At 48.1% G+C, this 25,548-nt stretch overlaps 1 protein-coding gene across 1 annotated transcript in view; it reads left to right on the top strand.

The window, feature by feature from the left end:
- Nucleotides 1–25,548, top strand: part of SKAP1 (src kinase associated phosphoprotein 1) — a gene marked incomplete at its 5' end in the record, with an annotated part of 160,242 nt that overhangs the window by 29,261 nt on the left and 105,433 nt on the right. The window contains one exon of the mRNA XM_082494817.1: nucleotides 2,840–2,956. Coding sequence (XP_082350943.1) covers nucleotides 2,840–2,956 — 117 coding nt within the window. The remainder of the gene's footprint in view (nucleotides 1–2,839; nucleotides 2,957–25,548) is intronic.

Genomic DNA, 25,548 nt, shown 5'->3' with positions numbered 1-25,548 from the left:
AATGCAAATCCAAACGGAAAGGAAATAGGATTTGCTTTAAGTAGCTATGCGTGCAGAGTTTTTGTTGATCCTCTTTTTGTTACTGAAACTGTAAGTGGTGTTTGAAAACATTCCTAATACTAAACCAAACCAAATGCCTTTGTTTGTATTGGTTCCTGTTGCGGCAGTTCAGGCAATTGGGAATCCTGCTGGGCTTGGCACCACACGTGTATGTACACACTGCAGCCTGGGTAAATTTGGGTGAAGGTAGCTTGCGTGAACACAAGAACCCCCCTTTCCCCTCCCGTGTGGGGACAGCAAGAAAAGAGCACTTTTGCGGTGACAAACCCCCCCAACACGGGAATGACTCTGCTGAAACAGAGACCTGTGGCTCAATTCTTCCCCATGGCTGATGCGTGTGACAGCTTCTCCTGCCCTTGGAGCCAGTGACTTATTCCTGCGAGTAATTTGCCCGCTCGGGCCCTTGTTCTTGTTCCAAACGGTTTCGCACAGCCACGCAGTGGCGCGTGAGCCGTGCCTCGTGCCACGCTGCCTCTTGCCAGGCGGAAACCAGAAACAGTTTGCTCGTTATCGCAATAATCCTGCACCTGTATCTCGTTATAGGGGACCACCTGTTACCTTGGTGTTGGTTTGAAAAGCCGGCTTTAATAGGGTGCAGTTCGGATGGAAGAAATTGCTCTCTTTTAAGGGGCTGAACGGATGGAAACTGGCTTACAAGGCTGGCATCCTCGCAGCGCTGCAGGTAGTCAAGCCCACAACGCCGCAGCGTGGCACGGAGGACGGCGCCTCATTAGAGTGAACGCCGTGTTTTCCTATGCCACCGAGCTGGGGCTATTTGGTAGTGGCTTTTTACATAGGCTTTTTTAGAGCCTTTTTATTTGAGGATCTCAAAGTCCTACGGTAAAATGGGGGAAGAAGCATCCCCTTGTCGCAAACAGCTGAGCAAAGCGCTGAAATGACTTCTCCAAGGTCGGGCGGTCGGCGGTGGTCACGGATGCGCTTCACTTCCTGGAGTCTGCTCAGCAGAGCGGGAATTTCAGTCTCTGCTTTTTAACCCCTAATTCTTGGTGTTGTTTTGTTTTGTTTTTTTTTTTTTTTCTCCTGGAGGTGCATGCATGAATTTCAGTTTGTTGTCACGTAGAGGAACGTGCTTTTCTTACTCCTCATGGCTGAGAAGTAATCCATGGGTGGGAGATAACTGTGGTACTGCCTCTGCTGGTGTCTGGTCCTGCAGGGACCTGCAGGTTTCTTCTTGGCGTGAGTGATTAGCGATGCCGAATGATGCACCTCCCAAAAAGGAGAAGAGTTATTTTTCTGAATATCCTTTTTTCTCCAGAATCTGCTGTTCCGCACTGCATGCTGGGACGACTGCTGGAAGCAAGTGAGCATAGAGCTGGGAGAAGATTTGACTATTTCTTGGGCCCTTCCCCTGTTAGGAAAGTTGTGATGGTTTAAAGGGGGGGCTGCCAGGGACCCCTCTGCTCTGCCATTGACCCCCTTTGGTAAATCTCAAAGTCAAATCTTCAGTCATTTTTTCAAGACCTTTGAGCTTATAATATCAGCAAGACTACCGTCGTGTCTGACGCCCAGTGTGGTTTGTTTTTGAAGGAACTGGTCTGTGGGAGGACAATCTTGTGTGCATTATGTTCTTCCCAGCCAGACTGTTCCTTGTGGTGAAAAAGTGAAGTTTTCTTGAAAACGTGCCCTTGAAGCCTGGAGTCTCCAAGAGCTTCACGCTTGGAGTGAGCAAGGGAAGGTTGCAACCTGGGATGTGGAAAATCAAACACATCCAAAATATTGTGTCACGTCTTTCTGCAGCTGGAGACTTAATGGCGTCTCCACTGTGTTTCTTGGTGGGAGGAAGAGCGTTATAACCTCCATCCCAGGCCTTGGTACCCTTTCATCAGAGCTCAATTGAAACTGTGGGGCACAATTCCTCTGTTTGCTGAGATAAAACTTGGTTTTAGTGTTTGGACACAATTAACATTGGCTGAAAACTCACCTTTCTCGCTGTTTGTTGTGTGTTGAATGAGTAAGCAGCTGTCTTTACCTCTGTTATCAGCAGTTTGGGCTGTGTGTATTCAGGAAATGTAAGGCAAAAGCCTGAAAGACCGCTTTTTCGCTTTGTTTAGGGTGAGTAGTATTTTCTTCTACAGGTAGGCTAGCTGCACTCCATTTATATTAAAATTTGATATTAACATCTGTCACTCTAGGATCTAAGTGCCTTCTGCATAAAATCCAATATCAGCAACAAATTCCCCAGCAAAATGTCCGCTTACAGAAAAATTCAATGCAACATCAAGCATGGGGAGGTAATAGCTGCTGCCTCCACGCGCAGACACGTCGCTTTGTTAATTTGTGTGTGACTGCCTGTCACAGGGAGTCAATCTTTTTTCCCTCTACCAGTCTTCAATTAAGGACCTCAAAGCCTTTTTCCTACATTATAGGAAGATCCTTCATTCTAGTGAGGCAGGTAGCATAGTCCTCCGTTTTACAGATGGATGATTTACACAGAGGTCATGTACTGAGGGTAGGAACACGGAATTGGACATAGCTCTGGTAGTTTGGCCCCAAGACCGGTATTTCCAGCCTCCTCCTTGTATGGCCTCCAGGTGTGAAGTCTGCAAACCCAGCATGAGCGTTCTTGCAGCAGGAATATGCCGCTTTGGCCCTAAATGATGAATCTGTCCTTAAACCCACAAAAGCGGGGTTGGGTTTTGTAGACAACTTCAGTGGAAGTTGGGAACCAGAAGGAAAGACGTCTCAGGGTGTAGGCAATGAGATTTGGATTTAGAAATGAGTCCTTTTCACTAAAATCTGGCTCTCCTTCTCTTTCTAGGAGAGGATCAGCATGATGCTGGCTACGGACAGGACAGTTCTGATGAAAATCAGAGCTGGAGTTTGGCCCCTTCCATGACATCTGATGCTTCGTTTCCATCAGACTTCCAAGATGATGGTAAGTCACTGAAGTTTTTTGAAGTCCTTGAGTGAAGAAGATGGAAAGGTAAGTGCAATCTAGTATGGCTTCCTTCTGTCATTCATCCATCTCATAACACTGGAGGTGTTTTGTTGTTTTTAACTGGTACCTGGTTTATCTGTGACTGCAAAACATTATAGTGATCCCAAATTTAGTATTGCTAAGTTAAATGTATTTCTTGATTATCTTGGTGCAAATGGGAGTTGGTTGTTCTATTTTGGATTGACAACAGTGGTGGAAAAGAGCAGACTTTGACCTGGTGGCTAGTGTTTCCCAAAGTTAAGATGCGACTGCTGGGTGCATTTCTTCTTGGGTGCTCAGCCTCACACTTCAAAGGGGCTGTGTCTTCTCAAACCCTGTCTCCCCCCCAGCCTTTGAAAATTAGACCTCTTTAAAGTGCTGTGCTCCAGAGAGCCATTTTGTGGACCTTCTAATGCTTGGGAATTTGGGGCTCCTTGCTGCGAGTGTAGAAGCACTTCCAGTTGAGCAGTGGATGGGAGCCGGTATCCGAGGCCAAGGGCGCTTTCCAAAGCAATACATGTCAGACGGGGAGGTTCTGGGCAAAGAGTTGCTGCGCCGCTCGTGTCTGCTTGTATGTGGTGGTTTAGGAGTGATGGATTTGCAATACGCTATTGAAATTGAAGCCTACAGAGCTGAGACTGTTCTGATCTTCTCAGGGGTTATCTCCGGCCCCTAGTGAAGGCTTGACGGCTTTGGCCTCAGATTCTCAATCTCCCGCTTCCCACAGATCTTGTTTCCTCCTCCTCTTTCGCTTCCCTTGCACTTTTCCCCCATGCTTTCTTACCCCCCCACCTTGTTCTTCCTCTTTCATTTTCTGTGCTTCCTTCCCTCCTCTTCTCCACCTTTCTCTGCTCAATGTACTCTTTCATGTCTACTCCCACTCTTGTTAGTGAATCGGTAGTCATCAGTCAAAGAACACAAAGAAATGAGGATTTATTTGGGACCAGGCCATAAGTGCTGATGGGCATCAGAGTTAGCTTCTTCGTGCGGTGCGAACCATCGGGCATATCTGCTGCATGCGTTGATTCATGCTATAAAATAAATGGCTTCGTTTAGCCTGATTAGAGACAAGGTTGGTCCGATAGTCGATAATTGTGGCACGAAGAGGTGTGGAGTTTGGGACTGGTTGTTTTAAATAATCCGTGCGCTCAGAGACGATGCGCTTACGCCAAGCGCGGATGGAGAACGGGTGACAAGGATAATGGATGTTAGCCTAAATGGGACATGAAAGGGTGCTGAAGACCTCAGGCTTGGCCTCGTCAGGCACGCAATGTCTTTATGAAGTCTAGAGTTTCTCCTGGCGTGTTTATTAAGCTTGTCCAAGGAGGTATTTGCTTTGCTAACTTTGAGTGGTGGTTTTTGGCAGCTCCGAGGGGCAGAGTTTGACATAACACTTGCAAGGTATGCAAACACTTGGCACCGCTGGAAGTTTTCAGACACAGATGAAATGCCAGGCGCGGTGGAAGGATGCCCAAATGGGTGAATGGCGGAGGAGATTGATAACACAGAAAAATTACATACTACAAAAAAGGAGGGGGGCGGGGGGAAAGCTGGCGTGGAGAGCAGTTACATTAAAATGAGGTGTTAGTTCTTGGAAACTGGTCAGAGCGCTGAATAACAGCAAATCATGGGCTTGACACGGTGTGTGTTCGTTTGGGATGAAAGTTGAGCAATTTTGGCTGATTAGACGCAGGCTGTTGGTAGCCTGAAACAATGATGTTAAAGGGAAAAAAAGGCTGAACACAGGATTTTGGAACCCTTTCTTTGCCCTTCCATGGGTTGTTGGAGCATCACCAGAATGAATTTTTCTAGTTATCTGCCAGTGGGACGGACGTGGATCGGGGTTGATTTCCTCTGGGTTTTTGAATTTCTGTGATGACTTACTGTCAGATTTTTTTTTTGTTGTTTACTTGGGGGATTTTTTTTTATTTGCTTACTTTTTTCACTATAGAAGGTGAAGGCACAATGATTTTTTTAAAAAATGAATACGAAATCAGTCACCTGAGAGTTTAAATCGGTACTTCAGAGGAGTGGATTTAGCTAAAGGGTGTGTCAAACAGCCTTGGTTGCTGAATTAGAACATCCTTGTGGGAAAAGTAGAAAGTTTTAAAATTTCATGAACTGATTTTCATCTTTTCCGTTTGCCTTGGCTTCTCCGCGTGGGCACCCTTCACTTTTACTGTGCCCCTTTTTACCCCCACACTCTCTTATCCGTTTAGCCTGGGAGGTCCCTGGAGCTGGTCCCCTGCTCCTGGGTGCTGGTACGGAGCTTGGGCCACCACGGAACCTCGGGATGCTGCTGTCACACCGATGGGTGACCCAGAGCTGCTCCTTTTGTGCATGGGGGTGATCCATCTAGCCATGGCCAGAAGAATAACTTGGCAGGTTGTAGGAACATGTCATTTCTGTGGCTTTTTTCCATCCCTCCTTCACCCTATTTTGCAACAAGAGGTTACATCCTGAGGAGCAACCCCACAGCGCCGTTCAAATTCCTGAATTTCCCAACTTTATTCATTCAAAGTTTTAAAGGAAATGGGTGTCTCTGGCTGGGGTGATGCTCACTTCTGCCTATCCCTGCTCCGAAAAACGGTGGAGTTTGGGGGCAGGGAAATGCCACCGCCCTTCATTTTGAACAGACTTTGCCTTGCTCGCTCCCAACTTCTTATGGGAATGGGTGAGAACCTTCTAAGTTGTCTCTGGAGGGAGCAAGAGGGACTGAGCGAGTTGGGGATGACTTTACTCAATGAGGCATGGCCCAGCTCTATAGGATCGTCCCTAATGAGTGATTAAGAAGCTAATATTTGTACAGTGCTGGGAGGCTGGGAAGCACAGTGGAAGTGCTAAGTACTGTTATAATGATAAGTATTTCTTAGGAGACACTTCCCATGTAATGTACTCCGCCTACACCACTTGAAGACTTTTCAAAAATGTTTTGTCTTTTAAGCCGGTAGATCATTTAATTTGCCGGTGTTCATTCATTGAGTTTTACCGGAGCATAAGGTAGATACCGCAGTGTCCCGAGGGGCAGGAGTTGCGCATCTTTAATATTTAGTGCTTCTAAATATTGCTTTAGCAGTTGGGGTTTCCCCGCGGCTCCTTAGCGGGGCTTCCACGGTCATTGCGGAGCCTCTGGTCTCTTGCTGGAGGGATGCTGAGCCAGGACCCCAATGATTCGGGATGGCACCAGGCTGAGGGGGTGAGGGCCACTGCGCCTTCTGTCCCGGCGCCTGGCTGTCGGCGCTGCGCCCGTGTCACAACAACATCAGCGACAATATATTTTCTTTTATATTACACAGGTATCCATCAGCACGTGGAAGGGAGATAACTCACCGTGACAGGGATGTACTTTACGGGCTCTGTTAGGCACGGTCTCCGGGGTAAGAAATCTTGCCTCGGACTTCCAAGATTTTTCCATCGTGTCAGCAGAGAACTTTGGCTGAACACACTTACAGCTCATTCAATTCTGTGTGGGGTTTGTTTGTTTGATTATTATTTTTTTTTTTAAATATGCAAGTTCAGAGTATCTTAAAATCGGATCCTTTAGCAAAAATTCCCTTTGCTTCATAAAAACATGCTTTTATCTTAAAAGGTGTGAAGGGTGGTAGATGAGATGGTACTTCACTGTGCCCCAGTGGGGTGGGGATGGGGACGGGGGGGACAGATGCAACATGATACTAAAGGTTTTGAGGGGGTTAGAAACTGCAAAGAGGTGGCACGTCTTTAAACCATCTCCAGGTACTTCTTGAACCCATTTGCATCCTGGAGGAGACCCCGTTTGCCCATGTGTGGCCTTGTAGAAATGGGTAGGGAAGCAATAAAAAAACAAAGGGAGTTTTGTCCATAACTCTTCAGAACCCAGACGTTGATGAGCCACCCCGCGAATCCAGGGGAGAAGTCCGTAAACCTCTCTTAGAAGTTTCTCGCCAGGTCCATGGTGGCCTCCAGCCAGGCTCTGCTCGGGGCTGCCGGTGTTCCCGTCTTCCAGGGCGCTCTCTCCCCTCTTTTGATGTTTTGGAGCACCGAATCCTTTCTCCCCCGATGTGTGTAGTGTTCTGAACCGCACGCGCTTCCCTGCGTGTAGGCAGTCCTCGCATCTACAGCTTTCATTTTCCCTGTACTTCTCACACGCTTCTAAACCCTAAGGAATCACTTCCGAAATCCGGAATTAATTGCTTTCAGAACCCAGCCTTCGGGGATGCTTTGCAGTGGTACCTGCAGGAGTTGGGGGTGTGGGTGGGTGCGCAGCAGCGCTCGGGCGAGGGTGGGGGCGCAGGGTGCGTTATAGGGGGGGTACAACGGTGCAGGGTGGGCATTGGGTGGGCAAGTGGGTGCTGCCCAGTGCGGGCAGGTAGTGCAGGAGGGGCAAAGTGGGTGGGCAGGGTGGGTGACGCAGGGGTGGGCGATGCGTGGATGCACCTTGGAGGTGTCAGGGGGTTGGAGGGTGCGTGTGGGGGGATGTCAGGGGGGTGTCAGTGGGTGCACAGAGTGCAGGGGGGTGCCCGGTGCCGTGCACGGGGGGTGTGCGGTGCTGTGCGGGAGGCGCATAGGGCCATGTGGGGTGTGGGGGGAGCACAGCGCTGTGGGGGGGCTGCAAGGGGGGAGCAGGGAGGGTGCCTGGAGCCAGTGGGGGTTGTGCAGGGGGGCTGCCCAGTGCCATAGGGGAGTTGTGCAGGGGGATGCCCGGTGCTGGGGGGGGGGGGGGGAGCAGTGCAGGAGGTTGCCCGGTGCCGGGAGGGATGCCGGGGGGAGGGGGGTGCGGGGGGTGTATGCAGGAGGGTGCCCAGTGCCATGGATGGGGGTGCCTGGTGCCTTGGGGGAGGTGCCGGGGGATGTTGTGCATGGGGGGTGCCCGGTGCCATGGCGGGGTGCAGGGGGGGTGTCTGTTCCCGTTGCCGGGGGTGGTGGTGAGCACGGGGTTGGCAGGGGGTGATGGGGGGTGCCCGGTGCCGTGGGGGCGGTGCAGGGGCTACCGGGGGGTGCCCGGTGCCGTTAGGGGGGGGTGCGGGGGGTGCCGGTGCCGGGGGGGGGGGGGGGGGGGTGCGCCCGGTGGCGGCGAGCGGCGGCAGCGGAGTTCTGCAGCGCCCCCGTGTGGCTCCGGGCGGCGCCGCTGCCGCGGGGTTGCGCGGGCGGGACGCGGCGGGGGCGGCTTTCGCTTTCTTGTTACTTTTCACTAAAAAAACCCCACAAGCAACAAACAAAACACCCCTTTCCCCCTCCGAAAAAACAACCCCTCAACCGCCCCCGGGCTCCAAACCAGGGGCTCCTGCGAGTCCGGCTCCGAGGGCTCGGGGCGGCCACGGGATAAGGCTGTGTGTCGGTGGAGCTGCAGCAGAGCTCCGCTTCTCTCCTTTTCCAAACCAAAAGTGGAAATTGTGGTTTTCTTCCCCAACGACAGCCTGGCGTCCACTGCGTTGGGGTGCTCAGGGCTGGGGGGACACGAGATGACCGAGGCAGGGAGGGCAGTGTGGTCGGGGATGCTCAGCCTGCGCTGCAGCCCAAAGGAGCCCTTTGCCCAAATGCTGCCAAATTTCAGGTGTAATAACAAAGTGTGCAAAAGAAAATGTGGACAAAGAACCTGTTGCAGAAATGCCGAGTATCTGCAAGTCCAATAGTCTCTATAGACCGAACACCCGTGGATGAGTGGAAACGCTTCTTACACCGAAGTTGAAAGCTTTACGTTTTTCTTTTCAAATATGATTAGAAGCAATTATCTCTGACATCCAGAATATTCTGATGTCCAGAAATGTCTTTTGTTGTTTTTGACTGGGCTATTATAAACTTGCTGTTGGCGTACTTTTGAGCCTTATGAAACAGCGTAGGGAACGTTCGGGGAAAGGGTTTGGGACGGGTGCAATGGCGGCTGAAGGTTTCTCCTGGCGTGTTTCCTTTTTGACCACAAGCAAAGTCCAAAAGAGCCCAGGGAGTGAGAGGTTAAAGCACAGATCGGTTATTTCTCCTGATCCCCTATCAAGGCTTCCAGTGGGTTTGACCAGTTCAATGTGAGTTTTGCCGAGGGGAGGAGAACAGCCACAGATCCACATATAAAAAACCAATGTGTTTTCTAAAAAATATCTATTTATACTGTGTGACAGTTTGTAAAGAAATCAGACTCCCTTAAAGCTACAGAGCTCACGTTCTTTGATTTATTGTTTTCTGAATGGAAATGCACTATAACATTAGCGCTTTCAAGCCCGGTGTGATAATGTCTCTGGCGTTGTGCAAATAAGTTCCTGGAACGATACTCTGGCTGGTCAAAAGGTTCGGCTATATTTTATACAGAGCAACTTGGTTCACCTCGATTTTAAGGATTATTTGCTCGAGGTGGAGAGGAGGAGGGTGGGTTGCTCGCAGACTGCCAGAAATAGATGCATAAATTATATAGCAGAGCTCAGAGAACAAGCAGCAGCAAAAGTAATGCTACCGAGATTTTCAGCTTTCATTTAAAATGAGCAAATGGAAAAAAAAACAACCCAAACCAACAACCCAACCCAAAGTGGCTTCATGTTCTCATTTGGGGTTTTACAGCTGCGGCAAATCGCCGTGTAAGTAACTGCTGCAGAAATCCTGCCTGACTTGTGGCCGCAGCGTCCATCAGTCGGGCACGTCAGGCTGCAGATGCTGGTCCTGAGGGCGGCCGACAGCCCACAGCTTCGCGGGTGCTCGTTTTGAGCTCAAAGTCATTTTTCCTCAAGCGGAGATGTTTAGAAGCTGGTCTGAGAGGCTGCTCTGGTGCTAAGGGCATCTGTGGAAGAGCAGGCGACTGGAAGTGCCTTCTGTCTTATTTAATCTCCCCCCCCCGCCCCCCCTTTATCTTCACCTGCGCCCCGTAAAAGCAGTTCTTCTTTATAAAGTGTTGAAATAACACACCGGCACTGCCTGACGGGAGGACCGGAGGGCGAATCCCCGCTGCTGCTCAGCCCTGCGTGGGGCCGGCAGCCTGAACCCCTTCGGAGGGAACTGTCTGGTGGTTCCTTAGCGCTTTTTTGGGACACAAGCCAGGTCAGGCTGTGGAGCGGTTTGGTCCAGCCTATCCCTTAAGCTCCCACATCTAAATGGGATGAGATTTCACGGTGTTTATTTGCGATTGAGGACTGTCGACCTCAGGATTCAAGCCCTGGCTTTAAAAGCGCGAGTTGCTTTTACACAAAATAATGTGTTTGTGATTCGGTCTTCGGGTGTCGCACGCCTCGGTTTGTGGTTTGGAAAGGGTGTTTCTGCCCAACCACTGGGATGTTTGTTTGGTTTTTTTAAGCTGAGATTCTCAAGTAATTCCTTGATCGCAAGAGCTCTTAAGAGAAACAGAAATATTATGAAACTTGTGGTATAAAATCTCAGCAGTTCAGTGGGTCTGCGGGGCCCCAGACAGGAGTTATAATGGAAATCGCTTAGAAGTCAGTGAAACGCCAATAACTTATTAATGCAGTTTTTCTAAAGCAAAAATCCTGCCGCCTTTGCTGTTTGCCGACAGGGAAAAAGCATAATTAAAGTTTCTTTGTATTGCTTTATAAGTGCAGGATCAGATGAACAGATTTATTTTCCATACCTAGAGGACAGTCTTTAACGACAAGGTGTTATGTGGATTTTTTTTTTTTTCTTTTAGTAAGCGGCTTAACAACAGCGAGATTGTGTGAAAACGGGGAACGTTGGCTTATGATCGCAGCTTAAAATTAATTGCAGGGGAGGATGCCCTCGGCCCGGAGATGATTTCCGCGGGAGCGGGGGGCTCAGTGCGCGGGCACCTCGGAGCCGGTGCTGTGGGGTGCGTGGTGCCGGGCGGTGTGGCAGCTGTCAGGAGCCGGGATGGAGCTTCCTCTTGTGGCGAATCGCATGTTCCTCATGTCAAACACACGTGAATTATCAATGCGCAAGTTACCGTTGCGTTGGGGGCTGGGATAACTCACACACCCGCCTCCTAAAGGCCTTTTTATTCATGAGTATGTAAATCCAAGGCATAAACGCTTTGTGTCTCTATATTCTCCCCAGCAGAGGGATCAATATGCAGGAAATGTAAGTTAACAAAGTGTTGGGGTGGAACTTCATCACAGTGTCTCTCCTGCCCTTTTTCTACAGAAAGTCATTCTAGTTTCCTAAATTACCAGGCACCATAGTCTCTCATTACTGACCTGTGCGGGGTTTTCTCCGTGGGAGGGATGCTGGGAGGGCGGGATGCTGAGGTGCGGTGGTCAGGCAGCGCGGCAGAGGAGGTGCCGGTTTTGGATGAGCCAGTGGGTGTCCTGTGGCCGTGCAGAAGCAGCCTTGGGATGCCCAGAGCCCCCGGTCAGCACCAAGGACCTCGCCGTGACTTGGGAAAGGGTGTTTTGCCCTTGCAGAAGTGCCAGGGATTGAGGGTGCTGGCACCAGTAGTGATGGGCTCACTGCAAATCTAGAATTGACATTCTTTCACCAAGTGTATTAACAGTAAGATAAAATATTTGATGGGTTCTGTGCGGGTGCTTCAACAGGAACAAGGGTAAGAGATGCTCCAGATTATGCACTTGAAATTTACTGGGGAAATGTATTCCGCTGGTTTTGGAATCTCCTTCTCTGGAGATATTCAAAACCCACCTGGATGTGATCCTGGTGAACTTGCTTTCGCAGGGGGGTTGGACTAGATGATCTCCGAAGGTACCTTCCAACCCTGACCGTTCTGTGATTATAGCAAAGAGTACCGTTCTGTGATTATAGCAAAGAGTTGGGTTTAATTTTTTTTTGCATTAAAATTTTGAGCGCAATGAGGTGGTTAGCAAGGGAAGTGAAGGAAGCTCTTCCTCTGCTCAAACGACTTGTCTGCAGTCAGGGTAAATTTCTCTTCATTCCTCTGTGGGACACGTTTACGTGGCAACTCGAGGACAAAAAGGCAAATGAAACACGTGCTTTCCCAGTGTTCCCGGTACCTGCGCATGCAGAGCCTCGAGGCCCTTCTCCCTTGGGGAGAAGGAAGGTACGGTCCAAATAAAGACAGTCACATTCCACAGACACGTTCGGAGTAGTGTCTGCTCGCCTGGGTGGAACTGGTGGTGGGAATAATGATGATCGTACCCGTGTCTTGCAGGACCAATCTTGAAACATTAACAAGTCCTGAAATACAAAATTCCCAGCTGAGAGAAATGGTCTGGACAGCAATAAAAGCCCCTGCTATATATACGTTAACACATGCTAAACTGCTACTGACTTCATTCCGACTTAAGCATGTGCTTAAATGTGTGGTTCAATGTGAGCCACAGGGAATACATTAAATTATTACTCAGGTTATGTAGTGCTGAAAATCACTATGTACAAAAATAAAGCCACTGTCCTGAAGAATTTAATTTGAAGACTGGTTATAATAAATTCTAAAGTGAAACGTGTTAAAGGACAACTGGAGGGAAGAAAAGGCCTTTTTTTTTTTTTTTCCCTTTTCATTTCTTCGTTAAATATAAGGAGTCAAATACAACTTTATTCAGCAAGCTTCTCCCCAGAGCTATTGTACCTGCTGGTGGGTTTACTCAAGTGAAGAGCCTACGTTGGGTGTTCTGTCATTGTCTTTTTGCACGAACACATTGTGTGTGTGTGCACGCACATGTGTATTTTAAGGAGTAGCTTTGTTTAAGGCTTACGGTGATGAACTACATCTTAAAACAAGTTAAACTTTTATTGTTTAACCCTCGGAGAGATGTGGCAGTTGAAGGAGATTGGGTGTCTGGATTGATTTTCGGTCTGTGGTGGAGGGTGGCTGCGAGCGTGTGGACACGTACCTGTGTGCGGTGGGGGCAGAGCCGGTGGGGCATTGAGCAAACACTGGGACTTCTTCTTCTAATCCAGTGTCACGGGAAGAGCAGCCGAAACAATCGGCATCATCCTTCACCCTGATAATGCTTTCTCGCCAACTAATAGCTCCTTGTTCATCAAGGAAACGAATGTGTGCGGAGGTGACACGCTCTTCACCCACCGCTCTTTGTTCTAGGGTCCTCCAGACTGATTGTATCAGCTCCAGCACTGACAAATATCCCCCCAAACTTTAACACTATGTAAAATTGAGTTATGGGGTTTTAAGGTTAGACTCCTCTGGCTGAAGGTTGATTGTCTCCGAGAGATAAAGGAATCAGTACTCAACAATAACAAAATCTTTGCCATAGGATAATGCCTGTTATTGAGCTCACAGCTCTCTTTATTTGGTTACAAAGCTTCACCCCTATTTTTTTTCCCTGCACTCATAGGTTAAAGTGGGAGCTGCTGCTTGAAATTGGTGAATTGCTGCTGTTCCTCTATCCACCCTCACCCTGTGCTTGAATAAACGCTCTGGCAGATAGATCGATTCCTTCAAACATCCCATCACCCAGGGCTGTGTCTCGGCAGCTGCAGTTTTTAACCGTGTTGCCCTCGCAATGGCACCTTCCCGGCAGCGACGTGGTGGGAAGATGCTGCTGGCACTTGGGCAGCCTTTGGAGAAAGAAGCCGTGACTTCTTGCCTGGACAAACCCAAAGAGCTTACTCTGCAAATCAAAGAGTGGCAGGAGCAGAGCATTAGCCTGGTTTTACATTAAGATTCATTCACTGGAGGGGAGGAGGTAATTCTTGTCAAGCTGGGGCTGATGTGGAGTGCGAGTGGCTTCACCCGGGTCCAGTGGAGAGCCTGTGGTGTAGGCGGCAATCGCATCTTGATGCCTCGGAGCCCCAAACACCTTGTTCAGATTCTCTGGCCAAAGAACTATTTTGCATTTGGTAATGAGACTCAGCTATCTGCTGTAAATGAAAATGGGCCGGCATCGCTCTGCAGAGGATCAAAGCATTAACGGAAACGATGGAATTTGGGGGGAAGAAATCGGAAGTTTATTTTAACTTTAAACTGATGGTATCTGGGGCAAAGGCATTCAGTGCTGAGACAGTCTAATGTTGAGGGCAACAAGAGCCTGCCAAAGAGATGCCTAGGAGGGGCTGCGCTAGCAGTGGGCGAAGTCACAAAAATCAAGGGAGGACAAAATTTAGGGGAGTGAAGCTCCCTGTGCTCTCTGAACTCCTTCCAAATCCTATAAGCACTCTGCCTTTCCTGATAAACACCTGATGCATGAGGTGTGTGGAGAGGACATGCATGATAGGGATGAACTTCCCTTGAAGATTTGGAGCAGGCAGGCGGGTGGCGTCAATCTTTGAAAATACATATAGGGTGGTGCTCTCCATCTCCCATGACTTGTATCTCTTACTTTACCCACTTTTAGTTACCTAAAAAGACAGAACTCTGCTGTCCCCCGAAGGCCGTGGGCATCTGCGAGGAGAGGTCTTTGGCTCAGGGGAGCTTTCGAGTATCTCCTGATTTCTGCTTCCTTAAACTTCATTCATATCCGTATGCTTCAAAGCAGAGTTGATTATCCCAGGGAGCTGTGGACTCCAGGAAGAGTTCAGAGATCCCCTGACCTTGGAGGGAAATGTTTTCCATCCTGTTCCTGTGCGCATCCTTCGTGCGGTCAGTGTTATTAGGTGTGAGTTGACAAGATTTTTGGCTAGATCCAGTGCTGGGGTTTAGCCTGTGTTGATGTTGCATCGTTGCAGGAAGAAGCCTCCTGTACCCTGCCTCCCCTCCTCTCCCTCGGTGGCACAGGTCCCTCACCCCTTTGCACCATGCAGCCAATTTATTTTTGAGATCCTCCATTACATTGCAAATTCTTACTTTCTCCTCTTTACTCCATAACATTCCCTGGTGCTGGATGTGCTCTGGACTATTTTTTTTTTTTTTTGTTACCCTGGTTTATTCTTTAGCAGGATGAATCTCATTTTATTATTCTATCCATATTCCTAACCTCTCTGTGTCCCCTACTATTATTTCCTTTGCTTTCACTTGATATTTGCATTACCACCTAATTTAGTATCTTCCTGCTCATTGAATTAATGGACTGTTTATTCGCCTTAGATAAAACGGGGACTAATACCCTGCAGTACCCCAACACAGACGCTTCTCCCCCACGTGACAGAAAGCCATTTATCACCAGCTTTTGTCTGTGGCCCTTGGGCCAATTTTCAGTCTGTGACGATTGCTTCTATCCAAGCCGAGGTAAATTAATTTTTTCAGTGAGATTTGCTGTGGCACCACATCAAACGCTCAGTAAAGTCTCTAGATATATTGCATCTTCCACATTACCCTTCGTCTGCTAATTTTGTAGCTTGATCAGAAAGGCTGACCGTATGTGCCTAAGGTCATTCGCTCTTTACAAACCCAAAGGTTGCTTGTTGCTAAGAAGGCAATTATAGCCTGGGTGCTCATAAAGTCATTTAGTCCCTTTTTGATTTTTTTCTTTTTTTTAAAGTCTGTTCCATTATTTTATGAGGGTGACATTAGATTCGCCAGAGCATTTTTCATCTTCACCTTGCTGTTGTATTTTTAAACTTTGGTGCTACCTTTGATTGCCGCCCTTTCCGTATTTTTAGTCCCCTGCTATGATTAGAAGGAAAAGCCAGTGGTTTGGTAAGTTTGGGAACTTCGTTATCATAATTCCTGTCAGACTGCATGCAAGTGGAAATTGGTGGGAAGGAAAGCACAACCTTAGAAGTACAAAACAATAAATGGGTGCATTTGCCTACTCCTCTCCATGCTCACACCCCTGTCCTAGCTCTAGTCTCGGAAGCCCATGGACACCAGAGTAATCTCTATAGCCATCAAGGAGCAGAACATGACTTTGGCTTGTAATGACGTCTTTTGGCTAGTGATGGCATCTCCCAAGCAGGTGAGAAATCTTCGCTGCCAACTTTTAGCTATGTTTGTTGTCTAGTGGACATCAGGGTGGTGACACTGCTCTTAGGATGGGTTTCCAGTTTGCTTTCTGCCCAGGTTGATTTGAATTTACTTTATTTTCATCTGTAGGTGGAACTTCCACATCTGCTTTGAGTGTCTCCCTGGATCTGCTGGCTCTGCTGGACCAGATCCATCAGCTTCAATTATTTTGTTGGGGGAAAAATTGCACCTCATTTTGAATTGAGGAAAAATTCTCTATCCCTCCTCTTCCCACAGTCTATCTAGTTGGAAAAAAATCCCCAACATAAGCTTTTCTTTTCAAATGTAATTGGAATAAGTTGGTCAGAAATGCTTCAGTTTTATATTTAAGGTCTTGCAAAGCCACTCTTCATTTGTTTAAGAAAAAACCCCAACCCACAGAAAAGCCAAGCAAGAAGACTGAAAAACACATAAACTTTTACGATGGAAAACTAACCAGCCCCACCAAGGGAAAGTAAGGCCAGACAATATCGGTATTTGAATATTCTCTTTTCCTTCTTTTCTTTGATATGCAAACTGGCTGCTGATCAAAGAACTCTGGGAGGAGGAGGACAATAGTGTGGATCGTGGTGACTTTGGGTTGTGGTTCCTCGGCTTGATCCCATGATGGCCGGGGTAGGCTTGGGGACGGGGACGAGCACCGCTTTCCTCCCCTCCCCCTCGGTCTTCCCGTTCAACCCCTGAATTCAGGGATCAGCGGGGGAGCTGAGCTGTCTGAGCCAGGGGCACCGGCACGAGCCCTGAGGTTGCAGAAACTGCCATAAAATGGCTATAGCTCTGCTGTCTACAAAGCCTTCATCCCTCTTGGGTACCCCGGTATGCTAAATCTGTGGGTTCAGGCTTGGGGCAGGTGGTAGGATTTGCTCCTTTAATCTTCAGTGTCTATTTATTACAGTGGAGCTCCAGGGCATCTGAGCATGGCCTTTCTCGCCAAGAGACCATAACAAATGGATGCACTACCTCTTTGACACACAACCGAGGTTTGCGCACCACCTATCTGCGCGATTCGGTGCTGGCTCTTTCTGTCTCGGCTTCTTCTTTTGTTGCGGCGCTTATAAAACTAAGAGGGATCGGGAAGGGGTTTGAATGCAAAGAGCGGCTCCGGTTGACCCGTCCCCACCTGCCCCTTCGCTTCCTGGCCAGTCCTTGGCTAATTTTTCATGGGGGGGTGGTGGATGCCCACCTTGTGGATGAGAAAAAGCTCTGCCCCAGGCCATGGGACCATGGCTTAGAGTAACCCTTCTCCCTTTGTTTACTCTTAGGTATTGAACCCTTTCGCAATTGCTAATTATTTTTCAATTGCCCAAGACAAATGAGAAGGTTAGGGAGCTGCCATTTCTCAGTGACCCTGCCTGTCAATTGCTGTGATGCTTTATTAATGTCGGAGCTGGTATTGTTAGATTTTTCTTGTTGGTTTTAAAGAATAAGAGGGACATATCTTGAATTGCAGAGGTAATTTAAGCCTTTCTCTCTCTCAGAATGCCATCAGAAATTAGCAGGCTAATGACATTGGTGGGGAGTTCCATCTTCTCACCGCAACTTAATTTTATTTTTAAGGGACAAAGTGTCCTCAGAGAAGGTGAGGATCCACGGTAAACCTCAACCTTATACAAGAAGGTACAACAGTCTTGTCATCTTGTCCCAGTCTTCTGGAAGATGATTTAATTCTTATTGCAGTGGTATTTTGTGGTTCTACCCCAGTTTCAAAGCTGTTTTGCACCAACAAGATACAGCTCTGAAGAGTTTGCAGTTTGAGCAGACAAGGTGAAGGATGACAAGGGCGGTGATGTTAGAGGAGTGTGAAGTGATTTGACTCCAACACACCAACTGTTAGAGGTAACGTCCGACTATGACCAACCCAGCACCCTCCAACTTTCCACTGTAGGTTGGGAGGGTGAATTAGGGGATGAAAAACCAGCGGTGCGATGTGCACGTGAGTCCTGGGTCTACCATACGGACTCTGTCGAAGCTGAAAATGGTGATTCTTGGCAGCTGAGGGACCTTGGCTCGCAGGGGAGGTGCTCCTCGTTTGGATTTGGAGGAACGGGGGACTGCGGGGCCACCCAGACCCCAATTCTTCGTGCTGATGTTCTCAATGCCATCACCTTGCTCGGGAGTCACAGGACACATTGGCTTCCATCTCCATGTCAGAATTCCTGTTCCTTGGTAACGTGAGGCTTTTAATCCACGTATGCAAACAGCCACCCGGGCTTCCCTGGAGTGGGGGGGACTGTGATGTGGGGTGTCACTTTTGGGGGGGGGGGGGAGGATCTGAGGCTGCTCCCCAAGCCTCCATGCTTGTCGTGGGTGAAGAGCACATGCTGTGTGTGCTTCCATGCGGGACGGGTCTTGGCAGCCTTTTGCAGGGCTGAATCTCCTGATTCCCTATTGAATGGGGCAGCTTGGAAAAAAAAAAAAACAAAACAACCCACAAAACACAAAACCCTGCTCTTTTCAACACGAGATGTATTTTGCAGCCTGTCTCCAGGCAGCTCGCAACCCAAAGGGCATCACCGAACGCGCCAGCAACAAAATAGCAACCGGGGGGAGGGAATAGGAGGACAGAGGAAGATGGAAAACCTCCTATACAATAATTAGAATAAAATTGGGGTATCGAGAATACAGGGGTCAGCTTCTGTTCACACCAATATGGCTTTCACCTTGTAGAGAAAGGCCTGCACCAGGTAATTAGGTCAAGTCAATGATTATATATCTTTAAGCGAAGTGGAAGGGACTGTAATTGTGATGAAATTTGTTTGAAGAAGGAAAGCATGGGGAATTTTGTTTAAAGGTAACGAGTTCAAAGGGTAAATGAAGTTCAAGGTTCAGTTCCTGTTCACTCCTAACAAAAAAAAAAAAAAAAAAAAAAAAGAAAACAACACCCACGCACACCAAGCAGCCAATATTTCTATCAGACGAGTTGCTTTATCTTTTGGGGAAGGGAATGGGATCATATCCCTGTAGGAAAAACTGGAATTAAAGCGGTGACAGCTCTTTAATGGGGCTTTCTTTCTTTAGGAGCCAACAGAAGGGTAAACCTTGTGTAATGGGTTTTTTTCCTAGTTGGTTTATTCTTCCCTTCGGAGCGCGCTGCCACACACAGCCACCTTGCATGCAAATCGGTGACATCCCGAGAAGGGCCTTGCCTGTGACAAGCAAATACCCGCTTTGTTTACGGGAACTTTTTGGGAGAGGAGAAGGCAGCTGGGCCACAAACGGTGGGGAAAACTGCCCCTCTTGGGGGATTCAATAAGATTTCAACTTTCCACAAATGCTTTTGGTGGGACAAAAATGTGCTCCTATTCATACGCCTGAAATGGTCTGTTTTTCTCCCAGTAAATATGTGACTTCTGTTGATGCCGATGGGTGTTCTGGTTTGATGGAGGGCAGGAGTGGACTTTGCTGGAGCCCGACTGGGAAGCACTCATGGACCCGGGAGAAAAGGGCGCAAGAAAAAATAGCCAATGGGTGCCCTTGCAAGTGGTTGGTTTAAAATTGCATGTGTAGGTGCAGAAAGGTGGGCCAATAGTTGTGATACGAGTCAGGATCTCTGGTCTCTTCCTTGCAGCATCATTATGTGATCTTGGAAAGGGTTTTGACTGTGGCACCAAACATGATGTGTAAACCAGCACTGCGGCAGTCCTCGGGGGCTGGAGCCCAGCCCAGGACGGCCGGAGCTCTGGCCATACTGGGATTCCATGGTGCCGTGGCCACAGCTGGGCATGTTTGGGCCCAAAGAGTTTCCAATTGATGCTTGGAGGTGGCCCTGCGGGAGGATTTGGCTGTGCTCGTTGTCCCCTTTTCTCTGGGGAAACACAGAGGAGTTGTTGGTGGTGATGATCGTGCTGGTTTTCTTACGTGAGTGTTGAGCCTCGCTGCTTTTTCCCCCCCTAATCATGGGACAGGAGGCTCATTCCAAGCACAAAATAACGTCATTAGACCTCATCCTGAAAGCAAATGGCAGAAGTTTAGCGCTTCCCCCACTTGAAGGGGAAAAGTACCAGAGCAGCTCCCCAGGAAACCTCTAAATTGGGTAGAGATGAGGGGCAGCTCCCAAACACCTTGAGCGATCAGGAAAGCCAGCTGTGAACTTGGTCTGGGATCCCGCTGGCCACGGTGTTGGCCACGCATGAGCGTAGGGCTAGTGCCTGGCTTTGGGGACATGCCACGGGGGAAGACACGGTGACATGGGTGATGTGGGTCCTGACCCATCTCTGTTAGGGCATCACCAGAGCGGGGGGGTGGTGAGCGGAGCCGGGACTGGGAAAGGGCGGCTGGAGGAGGGCAGAGCCTCACCTCTGCGGAACCCCAGCTGCAAATATTTCCACCCCAGCCAAATTTAGTAGAAGTTCAAGGAACAACATGGCGACAATATTAATGACCTCAAAGGGCATGCAAAGTTCAGAGTTCGCCTTCTGTTTACACCGCTGATGCTTTTCTCTCTTTTCCTATTGCACCCGTCCTATCTTCCGTATAAATTTGGTGTCATTGGTTGCTGTTGGGATCTGTTTTGTGACATTTCAATCTGGTTTAGGTTTGTTGGTTTTTGTGGTTTGTCCTTTTTTTTTTTTTTTTTTTTCCCCTGGAAAAATATACAGCGGTTTTGTGTGGATAATAGAGGATGAAGGGTGGGAGCGCGAGGGTGTCGGGGTGGAGGGTCCGTGGGGGAGCAGGGTGCTCTCATGATCAGTTCAAGGTTCACTCTTTGTTCGCGTGTAATAAAAAGTCTTCAGTTATCAGGTATTTAAACCCAAATCAGCAGTTCCATATCCGTAACCTGAGCTAAGTGTTCCTCCATCTAATGGCCGCGCGGCTGTCGTTTGCGGCGAGTTGGGGTGACACTCGATTTGTACTCGGTGACGGGAACAGATGGGTCTTCATTGTGAGAGCCCGCCTGTATGCAAATGTGAACGGAGTTTCACCCGCGCCCGCGCCTGACCTGGCCACGCAGCGGCATTTCCCCGGCGCGCTCAGCCGGGGGGGCGGCCAAGGGCGATAAAAAATGGCACTCGGATAGTACCAGCGGCAGGTCAAGTTTACCATCCGTCTTGCAGCGGGACCGAGATGGCAACGCGGTTATTTAGTTTCAGTGTTGATGTTGGTTGCAATAAACTCCATCATTTCACCTGTTTATGAACCCAACCTCGTGCCGGTTTCTAGGCAAAAAAAAAAAAAAAAAAAGCAAAGCAAAGGAGGGCGGGCGATGGGCTCCTCGTTTCTGCCGGGATGAGGGAAGGGTCCTGCTCTCTGGTGGGGTTTCTCTTATTTTTTTTTTTCTCTTTTATTTGATCCTGCAGTCCGCGTCGGTACATTTTCCTTCCCACCCCTTTGTATTTTGAGGATTTTGTTTATTTCTTCCGAAGAAACAGAAACCCGTCTGTACTGAAATGGGGTTTTTTATTATTTAAAAATTGAGAAAAATGATAATTGATGCCGGAATAAACAAGCAGCATTTTAGGCATCGGTTAACAGTTTTGCATGTACATAGGCGGTATACAATATATAATAAATCTTACCATTTAAATGTGCAACCCTTCATTAGAGTGAAAATATGAACAGCTGTAATCGCACATTTACGCTGGCGACAGAGAAAAATCTGGTTACAGTTGTAATTTTTCATGCTGATGAAGAACCGGGAGCAGGTTCGAGCACTGATTCTGTAACAGGGTGGAATTTTATTCCTCCATCCCCTCTTCCCCCCCCCCCTTTCCCCCCCGCCGCCTCTCCCCAGCCACAGCCAGTAGTGTAGCAAATTAGCGTCTTTTGCTCACAGCAATGCTCCGTTTTTATATTATTCTCCGGCTCATCAGAAAAGTAGATTTCTCATGCCAATTGTAGAGCCCTCTTGGCTGCCGGCTCCTATGGGACTGACCCCCCAAACTGTGGTTAGGATGAATGGTTACCCAACCCCAGGACATCTGTTCTTCAAGGGATGCTGCGAGCTGGAGTCTGGAACTGATATAAAAGAAACACTCGCTACAAATATAGTAAAAGCTTCTTGCTGCAGTAAATCTTATTTCTTGCAACTTGGCTTCCAGCAAGCCACCGGCGTATCTTGGGAGAGGAGGGGGGAGCTGAGAGGGCAAAGGCTTTTTTTTTTTTTTTTTTTTTTTAATTTTTATTTTTTAATGGTGGAAATGCCTGTTTTGCAGAACCGGAGCCTGAAGTGCGATAGCTATAACCATTGCAAAGCATCTTGAAATCTTCCTGTCTTGTTTTTGTAGTTTATTATTCCTTCCATGGAAAAAAACAAAAAACAAACCCAAACCACAAAAAACCCCCACCCTACGGAACTCATATATATTTTTAGGCAGTTGAGCCTCTGCTCAAATCATCATGAATAGAAATGAATGGCCAGAATTCGAGCTGGTATTTGTCCAGTCGGCACTTGTCATAACTGACAGGGATGATGAAAATAAGGCACTTTGTCCATATCGAGAAATTGAGGGCTTCTGAAATGGTTTTATTCCCTCGTTTTTAGTCATTGAAAAGTGGGTAGATCATTAATTTCCTGTCCTGGAATAAGGAACTGCTTTGAACATGTGGAAGGTTTCATACATACATTTGTAACACAAACATACACTCCTGCTCTGGGACGGATGATTGCCGTTTGACCTAATATTCTTACCTTAACACGCCAAGGTCTTTATTAAACCATTACTTAGGCATCACTTGTATGGACTGCGGGTCACGGGCAAAACTCTCAGCGAAGTCAGAATAATTACTGAATAAAACTGAATAAAGACCTGAGGATTTGGCCCATTCTTTGTGACCTTGAAATTGCTCTCCGAGGAAATCCTGGCAGGTAAAGAGAATTGGATTTATATTCTGATGTATGAAATTCTGGTCGTCTTACTTCAACAGCAAACTGACTGTAGGTTTGTTCAAATTTATGGGACTAACTAAAGAATTTGTAAATGATTTTTTTCATTATTTTCTGGAGGAAGAAAAGCTAAGGGTGACTATTAGAAAATTATTGGTCACCTGAAAGCATAATTTTGACCACTGAAAGCAGCTTAAAAGAGTCTGGTTTGAAGGGGAAAAAAAAAAACACCACAGAAAAACTTTATTTCAAGCAAGTTGATTTTATTAATTATGCTTAACTGTTTGCTGGTTATTTGCCAGGCTAAAGAAGGTTTTTTATTTAAGTCAGGCAGTTTTATTTAAAAAAATATAAAACCTTGGGAAGCTGGAAGCCGCTGCTCGATGCAAGAGTGTGTACGTCCTTATTACAGACGAGTGCCCTTTGGAAAATAACTGCAGTGTTTGTCCGAAGTGCGGCAGCTTCTCATTACTGTCGACGACTCAAGCACCCCTTAACGTGTGACTGTTTCTCATTAAACGAGTTACTGAAACAATCTGGCTAATTTTCCCTAAAAGGCTGCAGTGTCTTTCCAGAACACTCAAATTGTATTATTGCAGCTTCATCCTGCCAGTCCCGTTCCCCCTCGGTGGGACCCAACGCCGCAGCACCAACTTTTAATATCTGCTCATCTGGGGGGGGGGGGGGGTGTCCAATCCAGCCCCCACCGGGGAAAAGGGGCACCCACTGATGTCCTCTGGCTCTCTCCCCTTTTTCCCCTTCCGTCTCCCCTCTTTTTCCTGCCTGCAAGCCTCCCGCCGAGAAAAAAGCCACCCAGGTGACCTAATAATTAGGAAAAAACAAATTGTTTTACTTTTTTCTATTTTTCTGCTGTGCAGCCACAGGAAACCTTTTCTCTCCGGCATTTTGGGTGCCCTGATATTTTAAAATTTTTAAATTATATTCCATCTTTTTTTTTTTTTTTTTTTCTTCCCTCCTATTATGTCTTAAAAGTGGCAAAAGGCAGTTATGGGGGAGTTTTGTGCGTGGATTGAGGTAGCACTGATGCTCGGATGAAGCGGGGAGGGGGGGTTCTCCCTCCTGGCTGGTGCCGCACCATGGCTCAGGGCAGCGTTGGTCCCTTGGGGTCCTGGTGCTTTTCTGGACCCTGTGCAAACCCCGGCGGTGGCCGGAGAAGGGGGGTCCAGGAGCCAGAGATGGGGTCCAGAAGCCGGAGAAGGGGTCCAGGAGCCATCTCGTGGCCACGGTGCTGAGCCGCAGCCACCCCGCTTGGCTCCGAAGGTGGGACCTCAAGGAGAGGCGAGAAAGGGGGGAACCGCTTTCAAATATAAATCAAACCCATCAGTCACTGGGAATCTGGGGAAAGTGGCACAGGATATAAATAGAGGCTATAACTGCAGTGACAAGCAGGGCTGCAGTTGTAAATACTCATTATCTTTCTTAATATGACACCGTGTGGATTGGGAGAGCTCGGGAAATTACAAAGGGCTCCCCCCGCCCCCCCTTTGTGGGGGAATTAAAAGCCGGAGAAGGGAATCTAGCGGTTTTAAACCTAAAATCTTTTCTGTAAAACAATAAAAGGACGCCCCCCCCCCCCCCCTCAACCATTTCTATATATTATTAATATATATTAACTTCGCACCCTGTCTCCTCCCCAGAGCTGAGTGAAAGCCCCAAAGACATCTGTTTGCATACATTGTGTGTCAGGCAACATCAGATCTGAATAGAATTTATCTAAATTTTATATGCATGGCTTGATGTAAATTGAAATAAATTGTACAGCATACCCTGCGTGGACATATTGGTTTTTCCTTCGCTGCTTGAACTTTTAACCTCGGGGTTTGAGCCGGTCACACGCTGACCCGTCTGAACTCTGCTGGTAGAGCCAAGTCTGGAAGGATGACCTTGCCGCCATGGCAACCCCCAAGGATAGTCCAGGCCTCCTCCATCCTCTCCTGCCCTGCGGGACCGTAAAAACCCCTCATAAATTGGTCATATTTTGGGCGGTTCATCTCCAGCACCTTCCCCTAAAGACACAAAAAGTTGGGATTGTGGCCCCTCCTCTCAGCTTGCTGCCGAAAAGCTTTTGGGCATCAGCGGTGGCTTCTGTGAGGACCACCAGGACAGGCGCTGGGTACTGTGGTGCAGGTGGGCAGGATGGGTCCTGCCTCTGCCGCTGGCTTTGGTGGGGTACTGCTGGAGAGTCGCTTCCCTCCTCTCATTGTGCCTCAGTTTCCCCATGAGTCTCCTAGCATTAATCTTTTGGGGCATATTTATTATTTTTTAAAAGCTTTGGGCTTCCCAGGAGGTGAAGGTTGGGTACTTAGCTGTTGTGCATCTACAGATAAAGTGGTGGTGGTTATTGCTGCTCTACCTGGCCCATGTGAAAGTACAAATTCCTCAAAAGTGAGATGGAGATGTGGCTGAGACCTGATTTCGTGTGAACGTAATGGTCGCTTTTTTTTTTTTTTTTTTTGCGGCACATCCTCCCAGAATGACCATTTGGTCAATTCACTTCTGTGCCATGTCTTTTCCTTGCGCTCTGTAGGAAAGATTTAGATTGAATATTAGGAAGAATTTCTTCACTGAGGGTCATCAGACATTGGAACATGTTACCCAGGGCAGTGGTGGAGTCCCCGTCCCTGGAGGTATTTAAGGGTCGTGTAGATATAGTGCTCAGGGACGTGGTTGAGTGGTGGGTTGTCAGTGTTAGGTTAACGATTGGACTGGATGATCTTACAGGTCTTTTCCAATCTAAGAGATTCTGTGATTCTGTGAAAGGGGAAAACTTTCTCTAATTCCGAGTGATGCCCAGCACTACGAGGCCAAATCTGGGTGAAGAACATCTGCCTCAATAAGTGTCTAAACGGAAAGAGGTCTTGTACAGGTAGGGGTGGTTTGGGAAGGTCAATTCACTGGAGTCAGGCAGCAAGAACGGGCTTTCTGCCACCCCTGCTCCATAGCTGTCTCAGCTGGAGCCGGTAC

This window comes from Vanellus vanellus (assembly GCF_965231255.1).
Source record: "Vanellus vanellus genome assembly, chromosome: 24".
Classification (NCBI taxonomy): Eukaryota; Metazoa; Chordata; class Aves; order Charadriiformes; family Charadriidae; genus Vanellus; species Vanellus vanellus.
Note: the sequence above shows the minus strand (reverse complement) of the source record. Positions and strands in the feature narration are given on the sequence as shown.